Source organism: Poecilia reticulata, linkage group LG8 (genome assembly GCF_000633615.1).
Source record: "Poecilia reticulata strain Guanapo linkage group LG8, Guppy_female_1.0+MT, whole genome shotgun sequence".
NCBI lineage: Eukaryota > Metazoa > Chordata > Actinopteri > Cyprinodontiformes > Poeciliidae > Poecilia > Poecilia reticulata.
Window position 1 is genome coordinate 5,774,972 of NC_024338.1, and position 18,825 is coordinate 5,793,796.

General features: G+C 37.7%; 2 protein-coding genes across 2 annotated transcripts; both read right to left on the reverse strand.

Moving 5' to 3' along the window:
• Positions 1-771: 771 nt before the first annotated feature.
• rab3db (RAB3D, member RAS oncogene family, b) lies at positions 772-13,409 on the reverse strand. Its single transcript, XM_008415340.1, has 5 exons — positions 13,013-13,409; positions 7,250-7,486; positions 2,771-2,889; positions 2,387-2,511; positions 772-1,623 (listed from the first exon to the last, which is right to left on the reverse strand). The coding sequence occupies exons 2-5, from the start codon at positions 7,484-7,486 to the stop codon at positions 1,436-1,438; spliced, it is 669 nt and encodes a 222-aa protein (XP_008413562.1). The 5' UTR covers positions 13,013-13,409; the 3' UTR covers positions 772-1,435.
• A 2,609-nt stretch (positions 13,410-16,018) lies between these two features.
• tmem205 (transmembrane protein 205) lies at positions 16,019-18,273 on the reverse strand. Its single transcript, XM_008415341.1, has 4 exons — positions 18,166-18,273; positions 16,850-16,956; positions 16,616-16,779; positions 16,019-16,532 (listed from the first exon to the last, which is right to left on the reverse strand). Exons 2-4 carry the CDS (start codon positions 16,947-16,949, stop codon positions 16,230-16,232), a joined length of 567 nt encoding a protein of 188 aa, XP_008413563.1. The 5' UTR covers positions 16,950-16,956; positions 18,166-18,273; the 3' UTR covers positions 16,019-16,229.
• Positions 18,274-18,825: the final 552 nt, after the last annotated feature.

The window sequence follows — 18,825 nt, forward strand, 5'->3', positions numbered from 1 at the left end:
TATAATGTTAGTTATTTGTTTTTAAATCTACCTGAAATATTAGTGGACACCGGTAGAGAATCTTTTAAAGCTTAAAATGAATCAAATGATGTTTTTCTCCTTTATAAAAACCTTTAGTACATACATTTTTAAAGATACTTAAAAAATACATAAAATTTCCGGTAGCAAAAATTGAAATTTGAAAATTTGGGATTTGATATATTTTCTTGAACAGGATGAAAGAAAATCTAATGTTTTATTTTTTTATTAATATAAACAGGCCCACAGCATCAGCCATCCACCCCCACACTTTACTAGTTAAAGTCCTAATAGAGTTTTAAAAACGCCATATTATGCTTATGAAAATAGGATGAAAAAAAATACATTTCTGGATTCACTTCAAAACAACTGGTCGGCGTTTCGATAGTGTCTAATGGTTGCCATGGAAACGTAGATGCCTAAGTAAGCTCAGGTGATTATCTACGTCTGTTTTCAATGGTTGTCGCTGTGATGATTATGGTTCCAGTCAAGCAGAGTCTAACAACTGGGCCTGTGTGTCACATCTAATTTATACCCCAGTGAAACAAAAAGTCCTAAATCACCAACTAGAAGTTCCTAAGTTTTCCGATCAACTTAAAAATATAAGTTTAAATTTGAAAACATTTTCCACTATTTGTTTTAAAGACAAACTTTGGGAGGGGATTCCTACAACCAGTGCTTTACTCAAAACTGATCATTTCCTAACATGTTACTTATTTTCCCACACTGAAAACATTTTAAGAGTAGGTTGGATTTTTGCTGTGATAAAAGATTTTATTTAATTTTTCATACTCAGCTTTACCATAGGTGCCAACAGATTTATCTACATCTGTACATTTATTGTATTTGATCCACATTTTGTGTAAAAAGAAAAACAAACAAAAAAAAAACCCAACAAAAAACAGATACAGGTTCATGAAATTAATGCAAATCTTATATTGGCAGATGTTAAAATCCATAAGGTAAAGTGACTTTGGTACATGATGAGGTTTCAGTTTTTTTCCTATAATGTAAAATATATATTAAATAAAATGTATAGCAAATATCTTATTCTGGTACAAGTGTTGTTGGATGTGTCAATCATTAGATTGGTGTGCGGTGGTTTCCTGATGGTTAGAAAACCAAATCCACAAAGCAGGCACTGGAAATATTAAATGCTTATTGGCCCAGGAGAGGCTTCAGAACACAGTTATAAGTTATAAGAAAAAGAACAGAGATAGAAAGAAACGCTTCGTTTGACAGGAAACAGCCCGGTTGGAGAGGCCAAACCTAGATCGTCTAAGGTAGCCACTTAGCCAGTTAGCCTCTTAGCTAACTGCCTCTGTAGCCTTTTCCACAGTCCAGGCACAGAGTGGAAGTTGTTCTTCATATCAGTGTGTGTGTGTGTGTTTGGAGATGTTCTATAATGGCCCGCTGCTTAGCAGGCGCAGGCACCGTTGCTTTCTGAAGAGTCTTTAAAGCCCTGGGGGTTCGTGTGATTGGCTGTGAGGTTGCTCTCTTCCTCCATGGTCTCGTTCATCTTGTCACAGATGACGTCGACTAGACACTCGAACACATGCTTGACGTTGATGTTGTCCTTGGCGCTGGCCTCAAAGAAACGGAAGCCTGGGAGCAAGCAGCAGAAATGCCTTAAAAACAAACTACCCATGCTAAGTTTTTCATATTCCGTGTGCTCCGTGTTTTTATGTTGTTAATGTTGCTGTTCATATCTGGAGGTTTTTTTTTCCCCTTATCTAATGAAAGAAAAGCACCTCCCAGGGCTACAAAATAGTGGCGTATCTCTTGCAAATAAAAAATGAAGACGTGTGACATGCATGACAATATCTTTGTAGAACCACCTCTTCCTACACTAGCCGACTTTCCATTGCAAATGTGCACAAAACTGTCAATATTCTGATGACATTGGGAAGAAAAGCAACAGATGCAATTAAAATCACACGGGAATAAGTTTGTTCACACAATAAGTCATTATAAACAAACCACGTCCTGTCTTCTTTTTGTCTTTTCCTTCTTGTTGTTGATCACATGACCCGTGTGAAGTGAAAGAAGTGTTTCCATTGCAGTTTTGCGAAATACAGTGATTCCGAGAAATCTTTTGTGAAAAATGTAAAAAAAATGTCAAAGTTACCATGTTTCCATTGAGCAAATTTATTTTTGTAAATCCAATTTGTGCAATGATATGGTCAACAGAAGCACAGCTAATGACAACTAAAAGTCTTTTGGGGTGAGTATGTGCCTGTGTGCAAACAATCCTACTTCAAACATCTTCACATCTCTGATCTGTCTGCTGCGTTCTTTGGGTATTTTCTCAAGGTACTGTAAAACAATGCTCTACTAATAAATAGTAATGTGCTACTGCAGTCATTACCGAGCTCCTCAGCCAGTCGCTGGCCATCCTCTGTGGCTATGACCCTTTCATCCTCAAGGTCACACTTGTTACCGACCAGGATGACCTGAGTGTTGTCCCATGAGTACGTCTTGATCTGTGTCGCCCTGGAAGACAAGATCCCACTAGTAAACAGCCACCGGAGTTCTTCAGATGCAAATAAGAAAAGAGGAAGAACATTTAGCAGAACATGTATAGCAGAAGAACATTTCAGCAAATGTGGGAAATATTAAATAAACACGAGGAACAGATAAATCCAAAATAAAGGACTGGGAGCTTACATTTACAACAGGTACTAGTCGTTCACAGGATGAACGCTTTTGAGAAAGTAGAACAAAAAGACGAAGATTAAACTTGTTTACTCACCAGTCCTGCACCGCACCGAAGGAATCCTGGTTAGAGACGTCATACATGAGCAGGAAGCCCATGGCTCCTCTGTAGTACGCTGTGGTGATGGTACGGTAGCGCTCCTGTCCTGCTGTGTCCTGTGGGGACATGAACACAGAAACACCATCAGAAACAATCAATCGTCAAAGTCAGGCTGCGTTTATTCTGGTAAGAGAATAAATGTACCCAAAAAATGTACTCCAGTAAGAGTAGTACTACTTCAACATGTTTTTACTCAAGTAAAAGTAAAAAGGAGCCAAATGAGAAATGACTCAAGTAAGAGTAATAAAGTATTTTTCAAAAAGGTGACTCAAGTATTGAGTAAGTCATCAAATTATTATTTAATATTTAAAAGTTACATAATCAGGACCAAAATATAAAGTTCAGTGGAAATTTTGGCATTTTAAAGATGAAAATGACATCTTAGTTTTTTTTTTTTTCCAAAACAGTTTCTTTCAAAATAAAACTTATGAAACTAACAAAAACTGCAGGTATGTGACTAAAACAATCTTGTTCTTCACTCAGTGAAGTTACTCAGAGTGGATTGTAACTGTAGCGATTCATCATAATAAAGTTACTCAATTAAAAGTAAAAACGACAGCGTAGTCAAAATGCTCCTAAAAGTACATTTTTTCCCAAAAGATTACTTACAGTAACTTGTTACTGCTCAACTCTGATTCTGGTCAACAAATCAGAAAAACCAATGCTTTCATGTGTGATCAAGTATGTATAATGTAAGACCACCAGGGGGCGGTGTGGTCAACGTTATAGTTGCCTTTTTTTCCAATAGCAATCTGCCGCTGGGGCATTTCAACGTTAGTCATATAACTATTTAAAACTTGAAATAACTATTTCTGAGAAGTATTGTGGAAGTATATAACTATATTTTTACAATTTTTTTCTTAGAAATTGAAAAAAAAAGTGTCTAACCCTTCATCTTTGTGCACCCTTCTTCACAGAAGCCTTTAATTTTCCTATAAAAACTGAAAAGCTATAGCTTCTCAGTTGACAGAGTGCTAATAGTGACAAAACCTTCATGTCGAGTCAAGTTTATCTGTAGAGTACGCTTCAACATGAAGGCAGCTTAAAGTGCTTAACATGATAAAAACAAAACAGTTAAACAAAAACAACTCGTTTTTACATCTTGTCACGTTTCAACCACAAACTTTCAATGTGTCACAACTAACACTTGAGTTTTGACTAGAGCAGATTTACAGACAAATGTTTTTTTATATTTCTAAGCTTAGATGTAAAATTTATTTTTGAACAGTTTTGGCTTAATTACTTCTCTAATTATGTTGTTCTTTCAGCAAATAGACTTTTTTACCTTGTACGCTCCAATGAACCATTAATCAGTTACTAATTTGGCTGACAATTATTTCAACAATCAATTAATCACAATTAGTTGCAATTAATCACAATTATTCAAATTAATCGCGATTAATCTGATTATCACAATTAATGATGATTAATCGTTTCAGCCCAGTAACATTCCAGACTCCTCGGTTTGCATCAGGACTCTGGTGTTTGTCTGCTCACTTTGAAACGGAGCAGGTTGTGTAGGTAACCAGAAGCTAATGAGGGTTATGAATGTTCCATTACAGGGTGGCGGCCTCACATCTCATCTCTCTACATAATGCATAGGACAGAGCAGCACATTGTATGGAAACCTTTGAATTCTCCCTTTATCCCTCCAGGATCTGGTTTTAGTGAAACAAGAGTGACTTTAGCTCCCTCGCTATCTCAACCATGCAGAAAGAATCAAATATTAGCCAGCAAGATGTGATGGCTAACCAAACAGAGCGTATTGAGGGTTGCTACAAAACAAACCACAACAGCAGACGGGACCTGTGTGTGTGTGAAGCAGTTTAAATCAGACTCCTGCCCAGCCAGGCAGTCGGACGTCACTGGGACCCTGCTCCTCAAACATGCGTCACCTGTGTTTAGATTGGCTGCCGACAAAGAAGCAGCAAAGTGCGTCCTCTGGGGTAACGCACACTCACCATATGTCTGGGTGTGCTTATGCAAAGTGTATATATAAAAGGTGTGTTTGTGTGTTTACTGTCAGAGCAGTGACACGTTTGACGAAATGATGGGATGTAAGCGAGTACGCTTCGCCTGTGATATATAGTGATATAGGGATATAGTGAAATCTTTGTAAGATGAGAGCTGAAATGTTTAATGGTGAGGAAATTTTTACAGAGCTGATGATTAATTGCCCATGAGGACCAAACTTAAGACATCCTTGCTGCTTCCACACCCCTTGTACACACTGCTATACTGGCTCTGCAATGTATCTCCATTGTGTCCCGGTCAGATGCTGATAGGCTACTTCCTCTGCTTCCTGGGTTTAGGAAATACCAGGTTTCTTTGTCATTTAGCAGCACAGTTAGTGACTCAACCAGGCAGCCACACAGTTTTCTGCTCAATTTGGTAAAAGAAAGTTCATGGCATTCCAAATGTGTTCACACATCTAGAACTTTTTTTAGCATCTTATGTTAAACACACAAAAGAAAGTGATTGATTAAAGACCTGTTGTCGTTGGAACAACTTTCCAGACCGCTCCGGTCTTCTGGTTGTATTCCACAAGTTCAAATTCAAGGACTTTAACTACTTCAGCAGACGCTCTTTTCTAGATAGTACACCAACATTGCACAGAGTATGAGAGCCAAATGTTTGGCCAGGTAGGCAACTGGATGTGTGTTTTGGTGTGTGCAGCTGATTAATGTTGCACACTGTTTGTGTACCGTATAGTGGCTCACAGATTGTTAGTTCAAATGAATCATCTGTTCGACTTGCCAATAGGATTAGCTGGTTTCCGTAAGAAGCAGATATTACCCGAGACTAGTACTGGAGGGGAAAGGTGGAAAATTAGTTCAGACAAAAAAGGAAATCTGAACACAATAGGTTCAAAGAAAAAAATATTTTGTTACTGATTCTTTGTTATCCATAATATTTTTTGTTAAAAGGATACTGAAATAATCCCAGAGAAATGAGACTGTGTTGGCTGCTGTCATGTTAGTATTCTGCTCTGGTATCCATGAAAAGTAGGAACACGCCCCATAAATCGGCACCAATTTTCTTCATTGCCAGTTTTATCAACTCAAATTTAAGATATTTTAAGACCTTTAGGAATTAAATTCCAGATTTCCAAAGAAACATAGAAAATACAATAAACCAAAACTGCACTTACCCATGATAAACACAAAAATCTAGCCAGCTAGTTGGCAAGGGTTTTCTAATAGTCACAGCATGCAGTGAATATGTCTGTGTGTGACTCAAACTTTTTTCTGACAGAAAATTGCGCCCAAAGAAAAAGAAAAAAAAAATAGAATATACAAGATTAAATAGGCCTTAGATTAAAATGTAAGAGCTGCGATTAACGTACTTAAGGACAACTTACTTTTTAAATTAATTAAAAATATTTTAAGGCCTTAATTTTAGAAACATGAATTTAAGATGGTAGACCAAAGTACCATCTCAAATCTCCAAAACACAACACACAGTAATGCAAATGCTATTTTATATAAACCTCAGAACTGTCACTACATTTGCATTAGGTGGTGAAAAAAAACTATAATATACATATACAAAATTTTAAATTAATACTTTAAAGTAGATTTTTACAATCCCTTTGTTTCTTTCAGCTTTTTCACAGGAAAATGATTGGTGGCATACTGTCTCCTGCCTCCATTCCTCCTGTAAATGACTGACAGCTTCTGTATAAATAACCACCCAATGCAAACGTGACAATGTCGTAAAGGTTTATAAACTAGTGTTTGCATAAACTGAAATTGCTATGACGTTTTGAGACTGCAGAGGTCCCTTTAGGTCTGGGTCCCGCTCAAACCTGCCTGTACAATCAGACCTTGGGACAAACCCATCTGGATTTATGCCAAGTCTGAATTTCCCACCACAAATATGGAAACATGAGCTGGTATGACAATAAAATATCTGAATTCTAATCAAAAAATTGAAGGGTGTCATTGCCTTCACTCTTTGTAAAGTCGTGTTTAAACATGACATCAAGGTTCTGAACTATTGACTTAAAATAAAATAATAAAAACTTGACAAGTCCTTTTTTTTAAAAACTCTTTTTAACCTGGGCTTAACCTGAGCTTTGTCACATTAAGTGCAACTCTGAAAACCTGAAATAGAGCCACACCTCCTTAATCAGAACAACCATCTCCTCAAGCATCAACCAGGAACTCTCAGCAGATGCCAGGTAAGAGTAGGAAGTAAGAATGTGAAAACTTGAGGAAGTCATTCTTCTGCATTTGCACGACTGACGAGAAAAACTTGCTCACGGGCCAAACCCATATAGACAAACACGTGCACCCAAAGGTTTAAACTTCAAGTAATTTTTATTACACACATTCAAATTGCTGCTAAGTGTGCTAGTTGTTCAACCTGCAGTTGGTGTGGCACAACATCTCAATCCCAGCTTTAGCCACTCACCCAAATCTGCAACTTGATCCGCTTGTTGTTGCGGAAGACGGTTTTGACCTTGAAGTCGATGCCCACGGTGCTGACGAAGGCGGGGGTGAAGGAATCGTCGGCATAGCGGAACAGGAAGGAGGTCTTTCCAACGCTGCTGTTGCCGATGATCAGCAGCTTGAACATGTAGTCAAAGTTTTGGTCGGCCGCGTCTTTCTGCGAGGGAGGCTGATGGAGCCGCGAGTCAGTAGATGCCATCTGCAGAGCAGGGAGTACAAATTCACCCCCAAAAAAGGATTAATAAAAATTAAAATGGTAATATGAAATGCTTACTGTAATCGGCATTCACTGCAAACATTGTTATAAATAACAAATGTTGTACAGACTGAGGAACATAAGTGTATCCAAGTCCAAGTCTGAAGACTGTAACACAGCAATCATTTGACGACTTCCAAGACCATCAGGAAACCATAAACTAAATCTGTGCTTTAAAGTTTTGTTGCCAATGTCAAGTGGAAACATTAAATACATTACATGGTTTAGTACAAATAAGAAATGGTCAGGGACGGCGTGGCATATAATCGAGAGAGGATGCCAAATTTCTCACTAAAATTGATCAGAAGTTCTTGTATTTGAAGAACCAAAAGTCTTTTTTAAAATAACTAATTCAGATGGAGGTACGTTTTTGTAAGGAAATGCCAACAGTTATTTAGCATTGAATTAATCTTGAGAGAAATCTTTATTGTAACGTAATTCCTTAATATATTTAATTGTTCATGAGACTTGAGTCCAAAATGTTCTTCTTTGTTTTGGTGTGTTATTGACCTTTTGGGAACTGATTCTTAATCCAGATAGAATTCATCATATATTTCTACCTAGATTAATCAGTCTCCTCGGGATTTCAACATTTTTTTGAAAATTTCTGTCAAAATCACTGATTTTATGGCTCTACTTTGGCAATATTTGAAAGAAATTTTGTAATATTTTTCCTGATTAAACATCTTCCAAAATATATACATAGAAGAAAAAAGAATCAATTGACCTGAATTGCTTGTGTATTATCAAACGTCATAATGGGGTTTGATGTTGATCTGAAGGTTGAATTCATAAGTTGCAAAAACAAAACAACAACAAAAATGGAGAGACTGGTTAATTTATGAAAACTAAAACAACAATAAAGAAATGTTCTGGACGTTAATATTCAAATTCAAATAATCAATATATTAGATTATTTTAGCAAAAGTAAGAATAATTGTTCATTTTCTGTTTTCAACCAGAGCAATTAAATATTTTTGTATATTTTTACCTAACTATACATAGTCTTAGGCCATCATACTATCTAAAGCATGATACAAAAATGTCAGTCAGTAATACAGTTTTATCAGTTTTTAACAGTTTCTAAATGACATTGTCAGTAATATTCAGGTTGTTGAATTCTACAACTTGCCAACAGATGTCACTAAAGCCACCATGCAGACCTTTAAACCTGTGGTGTCTAAACCTTTTATCATGAAGCCACAAATGTCATGCTGAAAGTTACACCAGAACCACAACATTTTTTTATTTTTAACTATAACTGCAACAACCATTTTACATTTTGATTTTTACCTGTTAAATAAACTCAATATTTTAATGTCAGCAACAAGAACAGGGTGTGACTCACTCTCGCTTTACTTTGCCAAGTGTATTAAATGGGCATGTATGTTCAAGTCTGCATTTCAGTAAAAGCCACTGGATGGTTTTGGCTCCTATTACCAATAATGAAAAGTTAAAAACAAAAATCTGGATATTTTATGGTGCATTTTGCAACATCTTTTTTTTTAAATATTGTATGTTTTTTTTTTTTTTGAAAAATTCACCTTAAAATTGTTTTTAAATGTGGATCTGCATCTAGGCCTGTCAAGATAGCAAATTTTTCTGGGCAATAAATTGTACCAGAACTTATTGAGATAAGTTATAACATTGTTGTTTTGAGACTATTAATAAAATAATGTAATGCTAATGGCATGGTAACACATTCTTGAGATGAATGCAGTTTAAATTCTAATGTACATTTAGCATTTGAACTGGAAGACATTTTTAATATCCACAGTAAAGAAACAAAAACAACAATAAAAATGAATTATGAAGCCTCTGTAAACAAAATTGCCCTTCAAAAAAAATGGCTATTTGAGACCAATGAGCCAGTCTGAAGACTTTTGTCATACAGTTTTTGGTACAAAGAGAGAACAGAGAAAAACAATAAATTATGCAAATGAAATTATCAAGCTTGTTTAATTAATCATGCGATTAATTAATTTATTGCAACATCAACTGAACTGGCAAACCAAACTTAGGCTGTTTTTGAACTGTGATTAAGAGCCACATGTAATCACATTGTCCCAGAGTAGTTTTATGTTTTCAAAAGGAGTAGATTATATACAGTCTCTTACTATACTGTAAGATGTTATTTATAGATGGAAAAACCATACAAATTCAATAGTGGATCAGATAGACAAATGAAAATGTATAAAATACGACATCTAAAAGTTTGAGAGCTCTAAATAAACAAAGCCCTGCCACCTGCTTTACTTAAAGTGTTAATCTCTGCCATCTCTCCTGTGGGCCGATGTGAGATTACCTGCCATCAGGCCTTTTCATTGTTAGCTGACCAAACAGTGGGAGGAGGGGAGCAGCTGCTCGGCTTTTGGGTATTAAGTGGAGAGCAACGTGTTGGCCGTCTCTTCGCTTTCAAGAGCATGGCTGATCAATCGCCGCAGCCCTGCCTCTGTCTACCGAGACCCCGTCTCCGTGGAGACCAGAGCACGACTCGGCTGCGTGCAAGACCCATTAGTGGTGAGAACAGTCAGTTCGTTTGACTTTTAAGTGGCTAAATGGAGGTTTTCAACATGAGGCAGAGATGTAGAGATATGATCTGGTGGCATTATGACGGTAAAAAGAGATAAAAAACACGACTGCACATTTCAGAATGCATGTCATTCAATGCATCAACGCAAGTAGATGCAAAGTAATTGCCAGTTATGAGGTCAATGTTCTTCCCTTCCACACAAGCAGTAAGAGTCAATTTAAGCTCATGTACAGTAACTTCCTATTGAAGTGTAAATATGAGCAATCTTTTCAATTATTTAGCTTAAAAATATCTTGCATATCTGAAAGTAACAAAACAGGAAGCCAAAGATTGCTTTTTCATTTTGTTTCCAATTTAAAGGTGGGTTTCACTTTCTAGAGTTGTATTCACACCAACTTGAATACTGTGTAAACTGTACTTACAAAAATAAATGATCCAATTGCAAAAAAAAACCCCAAAACATTTCAGATAAAAAGTTTTGGTGCTAGCATGAGGTAGTCTTTCAGTTTTATCAAAATTTGTTTATTTCGCAAAACTTCAACGGAAACATTTTTTGTTCATCACACCAGTGGTGTGATGAACAAATGGATGTTACTACTGGCAGGAAAGACGAAGCAGACGACAGGAAGTGGTATGAGGATGATGGTGCGACCTGTTTATTAATGACATTGTGTGAGCAAACTGGGTCACGAGATTTTAACTGTATTTCTCATTTAATAGAAACACGGCAACTGCAAAATTGGGTTGTTTGGACATTAGCGGAATATCAGCAAGTATTGCACACATTTGCAGCTGTTGTCTTTCAAACATCTTCTGCTTCTTGTTTGCTACACCCACAGACTTGTGCTGTCTTGTGTGCTGGTTGATGGCGAAACTCTGTTGCCTGTAGTAAAAATAACACTCTTTCACAACTTTTGCTCATTATTTCAAAGGAAGCCAGGCCCATGTCTTCTATGAGCAGTCATTTTTGCCCTGTAAAAGGTTTTCTAGGTACCGCGCTTCTAAAAAAAAACAAAAAAACCAGCTGTTACAACTCAAGCAATAAAGTTATGTAACAAGGATGCAATTATAATCACTAATATCTAACATCACTAATTCTTAATTAGATAAAATGTATTTATTTCAACTAATACACGCTGAAATAAATGAAATTGAAGATAAAAGTAAACTTTTTTAAATTATTGAGATTATTTCATCTTCATTCATAGTATGTTGTGTTAAAAAAATGTAAGAGCTTTCTTTGCAATGAAGACATTAATAACACTTTTGAAATCTATTCTGATAAGGTGGCATATGGACCTTTTTACCTGACAACTACTACCACTAGCAACAACTGACTTGACTTTAACTGTGTGTTGACGTATGTATTCATATAATGAGCTGTGTGGGCTGGACATGGCACATAACTAATGAGAATAACTGATGTTAATAGGTAATATTTAATAACCTCACAAATATTAGTTTTCATAGTGCTGCGAGTTTGACAGCACATGTGCTGTCACTGAACTAGTTAAATGTTGATACAAACTTCAATTCTTATGGCACCTCGTAACTTTTACTCAGTTTATATACTATTCAATTCAAAATCTTTACATGTACAACAGGCTTACATTTCTCTGCTTGAAAGGACAAATGACAAATGATTCACTGTTTACTTTGGTTCCATTAAAATTCATTTAAAGTTGTCAATGTTTTACTTTAAAAACTAATAAAATTATTCAGATTTTAATCTTTAACAGCTAAAAATCAAATTCAACTTTGGGATGCATTGATAAATTGGCACTGAATTAATACCTTACTTTTGGGAGATTGTTCAGTTCCTTTATTGTCCTCGCTAAGGGGAAAATTTGTTTCGCAGCCAGGCTTTCGAACATACGGAACAACACAAAGTTACATAGGCAATGTTAAAAACAGACAAATCACAAGCACATTAGAAATTTCGCACCAACTGGCAATTGACCATTAGCACCCGCCGGTGCCAACTTAGTCACTGCATTTAATGACTTTACAGACAAAAATAAATAAATAAATACATTTTTAAAAAGTCAGCATTGGCCAAATTCGGAATTGGCAAGTCAGGCTTTTTAAAGCTCAGTGATTGGGTAAGAAAAGTGCAGCGGGTGCAGTCCTTGCTGAAATGACCGTTTTCTTTGTGACCTGAGGCTTTTCCCTGTTAGGTGCTAATGTAAATCTGAGGTTAGAAACTGACTCTGGGATCTTCAGTCACATTATCGCTATGTCAGGGACCCTGAGGGGCAATATGTATGTACTTACTGCTATAAGTGAATAACTTAAATTGATCTATTTTTATACTACAATCAGCTAACAGGAACCCTAGGAAAACCTCAGTTGCACTTTCCTTTTGCATACAATGAACATCCATAGAGAAAGACATGGACCTGACAGAACACCTGGTTAAACAGATCCCACTGCAGTACAAGTGATGGCTTTGATAAGGAGTCCCACATCAGCACCGACTGCCTGTCATATCATAAAGCGATCTCCATGCAGAGAAGCCAACTTTATGACTCATTACTGTGTTTCAATAAAACAAACACAGGCCGGTTCTGTGTGTGGAGGCTGATGACGGTGCAGCCAGGTCCCTCAGCTGGCAGCACTGTTTGCACACCCAACCAACAGGAAATGGACACTATTGATTTTCAGCCAGCTGCCACATCTGTTCCTTAATTAGGAGGAGAGTTCAAACAAGAAGAGAAGGTGATTTTTTTAAATATATATTTTTTCAAATTTGACAAGGGGAACAGACTCCAAGGCGCTTCCACCACTTGTAAATATAAAATAAATGACAAAACAGAAAAAAATATACATATCAAATGTTCTCGCAAGTAAACGGTAAGAGTCGTGCTACATAGTAAGGCGTCCGAAAGAAAAGGAAGAGTGAAGCAAGCAACCACCACCCGGTACAAGAAGCTTACCTCTTCACCCAGTAAAAGAACCGCCCTGCTTGGTTCCCTTTTCGGCTGTTTGCTTCTGCTCTCTTCTGCCTGGCCCGTAAGGTGCCGGTGTAGTTAGCTCGTTAATAAAGTGCTCCTAGAAACCACCAGTGATAGAAGGAACAGCAGCCGACGTGCTTCCTTTCACAGAACGCAACTTTTGTTTCTTTGTTTGTTTGTTTTTATCGTCCCTGTGTTGTTGACCCGGAGCAGCTGACAAGTTCCCGGTGTGTTTACAGAGCTGCTGCCGCCCGCCGTCTCTGAATGATAGTCCCGACCGAGAGGTGTTGTTAGGAGGGATGAGTCTACGAGCTGTAGCGCGAGGCGAAGAGGCTAGGAGCAGAGGAGGGCTGGGCGCGTGAAAGTGTGCGCGCTGGCAGCACGCACGCGCACACCTTCGACAACAATCAAGCTACGCTTCTAGTATCTCCGCCCTCGAGCGACGGTGAAAACACAATGTATTTTATTTGTATTTTAAAAGCACTTAATACAGCTTTTAATGTTGAAGTGGAAGAGCATAGATACTTGGCTTTTATAGTTTTGAAGAATTAAAGTGTTAAAAGTCAAGTGTAATCAGCCTTCTTTACTCTGGCTTTCATCAAGCAGCTAAGAAGACCACAGTCACTCTTAAACCGCACGAATATGGCAAGAAAAAGTCATAAGAAGCCCTATTTAAAGTTCACCTTAAGCCACATAGAGCAGATGGTTTGTGACCAGAATTGGACATTGTCATTAGTTTAAAAAAAAAAGAAGCTTTGGTCAGATGGTTTACACTTGGACAAATTCAGGTGTTCCAACTGGACAATGTTCCTCAACACACATCAAAACTGGGTTTCTGATAAGCAAATATTGAACCCCAAATGACCTCATGGGGGTCATTTGAACCCAATGAGTTTTTAAACTTTTTTTCACTAGTTTTTTTGTGTATTGTTTTAGGAACTGACTGTCTGACAGGACAACATCCTGCTTTCCTGTTATCCAACCGTGATGCTTTCAGGGCTCCTCCTGAGCAACATATTAACGGCGTGGGAGGCTTAAAGCAGAGCATTTTTGAGTTTTCATGGTGGAGAAAAATCCATTTTAAACAATGAGGTGCACCCTCAGTAATCTGTTAGAACTGTGATTGAATGCCTGTTGGTTTTACTGTTTCCTCCTCAGACAAATTAGGCTACAACTTTTATTTCCTCATATCTCTGGAATTGTGTTGTCTCCTGCCAGTCCAGTCCTTCAAACTTCCTTGTGTTGCCACATTTCCTCATGTTTTCATTTTCACATAAACCTTTTTAAAACAGATTCATGAACTGTCCTACACATTTAGGAAGTTTTATCGAATGGTTTCCTTCGTATTTAATCTGCACTGAAGATGCAGACATTTCATGTGAAATCTCTCCTCCGTTCCATCTCAGGTGTGAGGAGTGGATAAACTTGTTCTCTGGCCAAACAAAGTTTACTTCCTGATGGCACTGCTACTGACAGATTAGGGAACATTTCCCAGAAGGCACAAGATGTGAGGTTGAACCGCTTCCCACAACCTTAACCTACCTGTGTAACACGTTACTCAGGTATGTGGCGTTGACGAAAACACAATGGATCAATTTTTAGGGAGATTTTATATTTACTAGAAAGAAATTCGCAACTCCAAACTGGAATTAATTCACATTTGTGCAAGCTCATCCGTTTCCTAGAATTCCAAGCTTTCAATATTAAGAGGTACTCCATTATAAGCCATTAGTGTCGATAGTGAAATGGGAACAGCATTTCCCTGCGGCAAGCCTGTAAAATACTCTCATAACCCGATGTGCATCACAAGTAATTTCATTAAAAGACACCAAATGTGAATCCAGCGTGTCTGCTTGAGTCTGAATTTATACAACAGTGTGCAAAATAAAGCAAAAAATAAAAAAACCAATACAAGGACAGCATCGTTAACAGATTCTGCAAATACAGAGGGAAATGATCCATAAATCTTCTATTCATTTCATTATTCACAGTGTTAATTCAAGCTGAAAAACTTCTTACATAACATACAACAGTACAACTGAAATGCAGCTTCAATGTAGATACGGATTGAGAAATTATGGGTAAATATCTCCATCTGCTGGAGAAACAGAGCAACTGCAAAAAGATGTTCTAATTTGTTCCAGTGTTTTAACAGATTGTTCAGTAGACAAGGTATATGTAGTTAAAGCAAAAATATCAATGGATCCTTTACAAGAAAAAATAATGGATGAATCATTTCCTCAGTAAAAGTCAGAAGTAGACAACAGCTGCATGTTTGTTCCATAATCTCTGCTTAAATCGACATGACGCCGTCAGCGCATCTCCGTCCGTCTGATTGCAAAAATACATTCTGGATCACTTATGAAATAATTTGTTAAAAAANATATATATAGAAAACACCCCCAACACATGATGCTACTACCACCATGTTTCTGTGGGGATGATGTGTTCAGGGTGATGTTTAAAAATACTTATATTCCTGAATTTAAACTTCAACAAGTTTTTGAAAACCCATATATATATATATATATAGAAAACACCCCCAACACATGATGCTACTACCACCATGTTTCTGTGGGGATGATGTGTTCAGGGTGATGTTTAAAAATACTTATATTCCTGAATTTAAACTTCAACAAGTTTTTGAAAACCCACTTCAAAACATTCGTCTTTTTTTATTTTATTTTATACAAGGTGATTTGTGGGCTTATAAGAAGTTTTGGTGTCGACTTTACTATAAAAATGAACTTACTCCAGTCTTGGACAATAATATAGTGTTTTGGACTGTGCTTATTATAAATAACTTATGGGAGAAGATTTTGTTTAGAAATTCAGAAGTTCAACCCCAAATAAACCACTTGAGTTTATACATTAGTGGAACTTTTCTGTTTTAAGAAGTTTTTCCCCCTTTTTGCTTAATATTTACAACAGTTGGGTTCATTTTATTAAATGTACTGTATTTTATCCTTAAACATCTGAGCGTCTGGCTTGATTTTGCATCGTTTATTACTATATAATTAGTTGATGTTTGCATTATGTCCCCTGTAGATTTGAAATACCATTTCCCTTTTTAGTACTTTTTTTATGTTCGTTCGTCACACTAAAATCAAAATAAAACTTGTTTTTCAGTAAAATGTGGGAAACTGTGAATACTGCATGAATGCCTGCGGACCTGACACGCCTATAAAAATGCTGCCGTTTAAATGGTGGACAGCTTGAGAGCGGTGTAGACCAGGTTGGCCGTGACGCAGAGGAAGCCGATGAGGTTGCAGAGGCTGGACAGGCCGTGGTACCGCCCAAACGTCTTCCTGTAGGCCCGGTACTTTGGGTCCTGCTCCTTCAGCTTGGCGTAGTCCTCCCTCTGGCTGCCCAGCCCCACCTGGTTCCCCAGACCGTGCTCCTCCTCCACCGCCCTCATCTGGAACATGACCTCGGTGGCCGCTGGGCCGAACCACTGGGCGTTCAGGCCTGCTGTGATCAGCGCCACGAAGAACATCAGCATCTGGGCGCCAAGAGGAAGAGAAAACGACGCCAAACCAACAGTAATTTTTTTTTACCGTCAAAGAGGGAGTTATTGATGCTCACCTGCACGCCTTCATGCCAGTCCAGCAGCTCTCTGGGGTGGTACACGGCGTACACGGCCAGACTGGTGAAGTTGCTTCCCAGCAGGCAGTAGAAGTAGATGGGAAACAGCTTGCTCTGGACTAAACCGAAGGTGTGCAGCGACACCTGCTTCACCAGAGCGAAACCTGCGGACACGGGGAAACCGGATGGCATTACCGCCGCCTCACTTCCTCTGCCGGGTTGGGCTACACTTACCTCCGATGAAGGAGACCCACACCTGCATGCCCCAGGTGAAGGCGAGCAGCAGCAGGTGCAACACTTTGATCGCGTCGGTCGGCTCCCCCTCTGTCGCCATGGCATCGCTACGGAAACGAGACGGATAGTGAAAAATTTGGTTCTCACAACCTGAGGAAAGATGCACATTTAAGCAACTTCATCAGATCTGTAACCCGTTCGTTCCTCCAGCCACCAGGGGCGCTGTTCTAAAGGTGTTGGCCGTGTGTGGTTAGCCCTTTACATCCCGAAGGTCGATGAAAACTTGACATGGATTCACCAGATTCAGTGGTGAGTTGATTGACATTCGGGTTGTTTGGATCCTCTTGTCGACAATTGCTAGTTTTATCGCCAATATTTGTTTTTAGGTCCCACTTTGTTAATCTTACCAATTCGCAAAACAGAACTCCATAGTGGAGTTTGGTTACTTTTGATAACTTTTTGTACAAAACTATTAAACTTCCTAAAATACTGATTATTTGTGTTAAGAGTCCTTAACAATTCAGGTAAACTGCCATCAACTCATTTATTTATTTGTATGGTGTTTGACATATTTTGAAATGCCTGCGCTTGTTTCCATCATTGGTACAATTTTGTCTTTATGTAATTATCCATTTATACCTTTATTTCTTAAACAGTTTTACAATTTATGTCAAGTTCATTGGTTTGCCTTTTCATTAAGCCTTGATTTACATAAAACAATTTTCATGTGTTAGAAAAGCCCAAAATTGGGGTCATAGTTCAAGTATTATTTCAGCTTTTAAAATGATAAATCAGCTGCTCCCACTTGTAAAAACAAGACTTTATAATCTGTTGCAAAATAAATTGTTTTATTTTCCTTTTCCCATACAGAATCTTCAATGTTCAGAAAAAAAACCGGGAGACGTTTGAGCAAAACTAATGGCCTCAAAGATAGAAATTACTTGGGCGTCACTGACGCTTCAACTTCGCTCATGCAACAGACCAGATAAGCACCTCAGGGTGAGATAAGAAGGAGGCAGAACAGTCATTTCACTCCACTCTTTATTCGTGGTAAAATGATATGCAAGCATGGCAAAGACAATATATTGAGGAGGAGGAGGAGGAGGAGAGGAAGAAGGTGTAGAAACAATCTAAACTGCAAAGAACTACAACAAAAACCTGAAGTAAGCGTGCAAGTAAGGCTGCGGAGCTGTTAGCCACTCAGCTAGCACAGTTACACAAGTATAAGCATCGCAGCTGCACTAGCTTTATTCACGACTTACTTTACATAATTACAGCGGGAATAAGTTCAGCATGACCAAAGAAACGATGCCTACCTTAGTCCAGAGCGCTTTTAGGAAGGACAACCACCGTCTATCAACGAGGGTAAGAACCAAAGTTCATAGGGACAGCCACTTCCTCTGTCAAATTTCTGGAATCAATAGCCCCGCCTCTTTCATGGAAACGGACCAATCACATTCTTGGCTAGGCGACAGTTTGTCGTGACACTGTTTTTAATTGGTTCATTGTCGACATATATTGTCACAGCACCTACACAGGTGTTTTATTTACTGTAGCACGTGTGTAAACCTCTGACCAGCATAGCACCCGGTTCTGTTTAAATTACTAACTTCACACAATATTTTCTTTGTGATATCTTTATTATTTTTTGCCGAATATAAAACATCGTTCTTTCAGAGTCTACAATGCAATTTAAACCATAGGTAGCTTACACTAAAAAGCATCCTTCACCTATTATTAAATAGAGAAATGCTTCATATAAAATGTAGACATTTCTTGTATTATTTTATGTATTTCTACACAGAAATATCCATAACATGAATATGTCCTGTTTTTTTCAAAAGCGTCTCTTTTTTCTTTCAAAAAAGATATAAAAATCTTTCCATTTTCTGTGCAAAATGCTATTTTATTCTATTCTATTCTATTCTATTCTATTCTATTCTATTCTATTCTATTCTATTCTATTCTATTCTATT

Excerpts from the sequence above, each read along its gene's own strand:
- rab3db (XM_008415340.1), bottom strand. The coding sequence starts at position 7,486 with ATGGCATCTACTGACTCGCGGCTCCATCAGCCTCCCTCGCAGAAAGAC. Across the intron at positions 2,512-2,770 it reads TTCGGTGCGGTGCAGGACTG|GGCGACACAGATCAAGACGT; the intron begins GTGAGTAAACAA and ends CTTGTCTTCCAG. Across the intron at positions 1,624-2,386 it reads GCGACTGGCTGAGGAGCTCG|GCTTCCGTTTCTTTGAGGCC; the intron begins GTAATGACTGCA and ends GCTTGCTCCCAG.
- tmem205 (XM_008415341.1), bottom strand. The coding sequence starts at position 16,949 with ATGGCGACAGAGGGGGAGCCGACCGACGCGATCAAAGTGTTGCACCTG. Across the intron at positions 16,780-16,849 it reads GTGGGTCTCCTTCATCGGAG|GTTTCGCTCTGGTGAAGCAG; the intron begins GTAAGTGTAGCC and ends CCGTGTCCGCAG. Across the intron at positions 16,533-16,615 it reads ACTGGCATGAAGGCGTGCAG|ATGCTGATGTTCTTCGTGGC; the intron begins GTGAGCATCAAT and ends CTTGGCGCCCAG.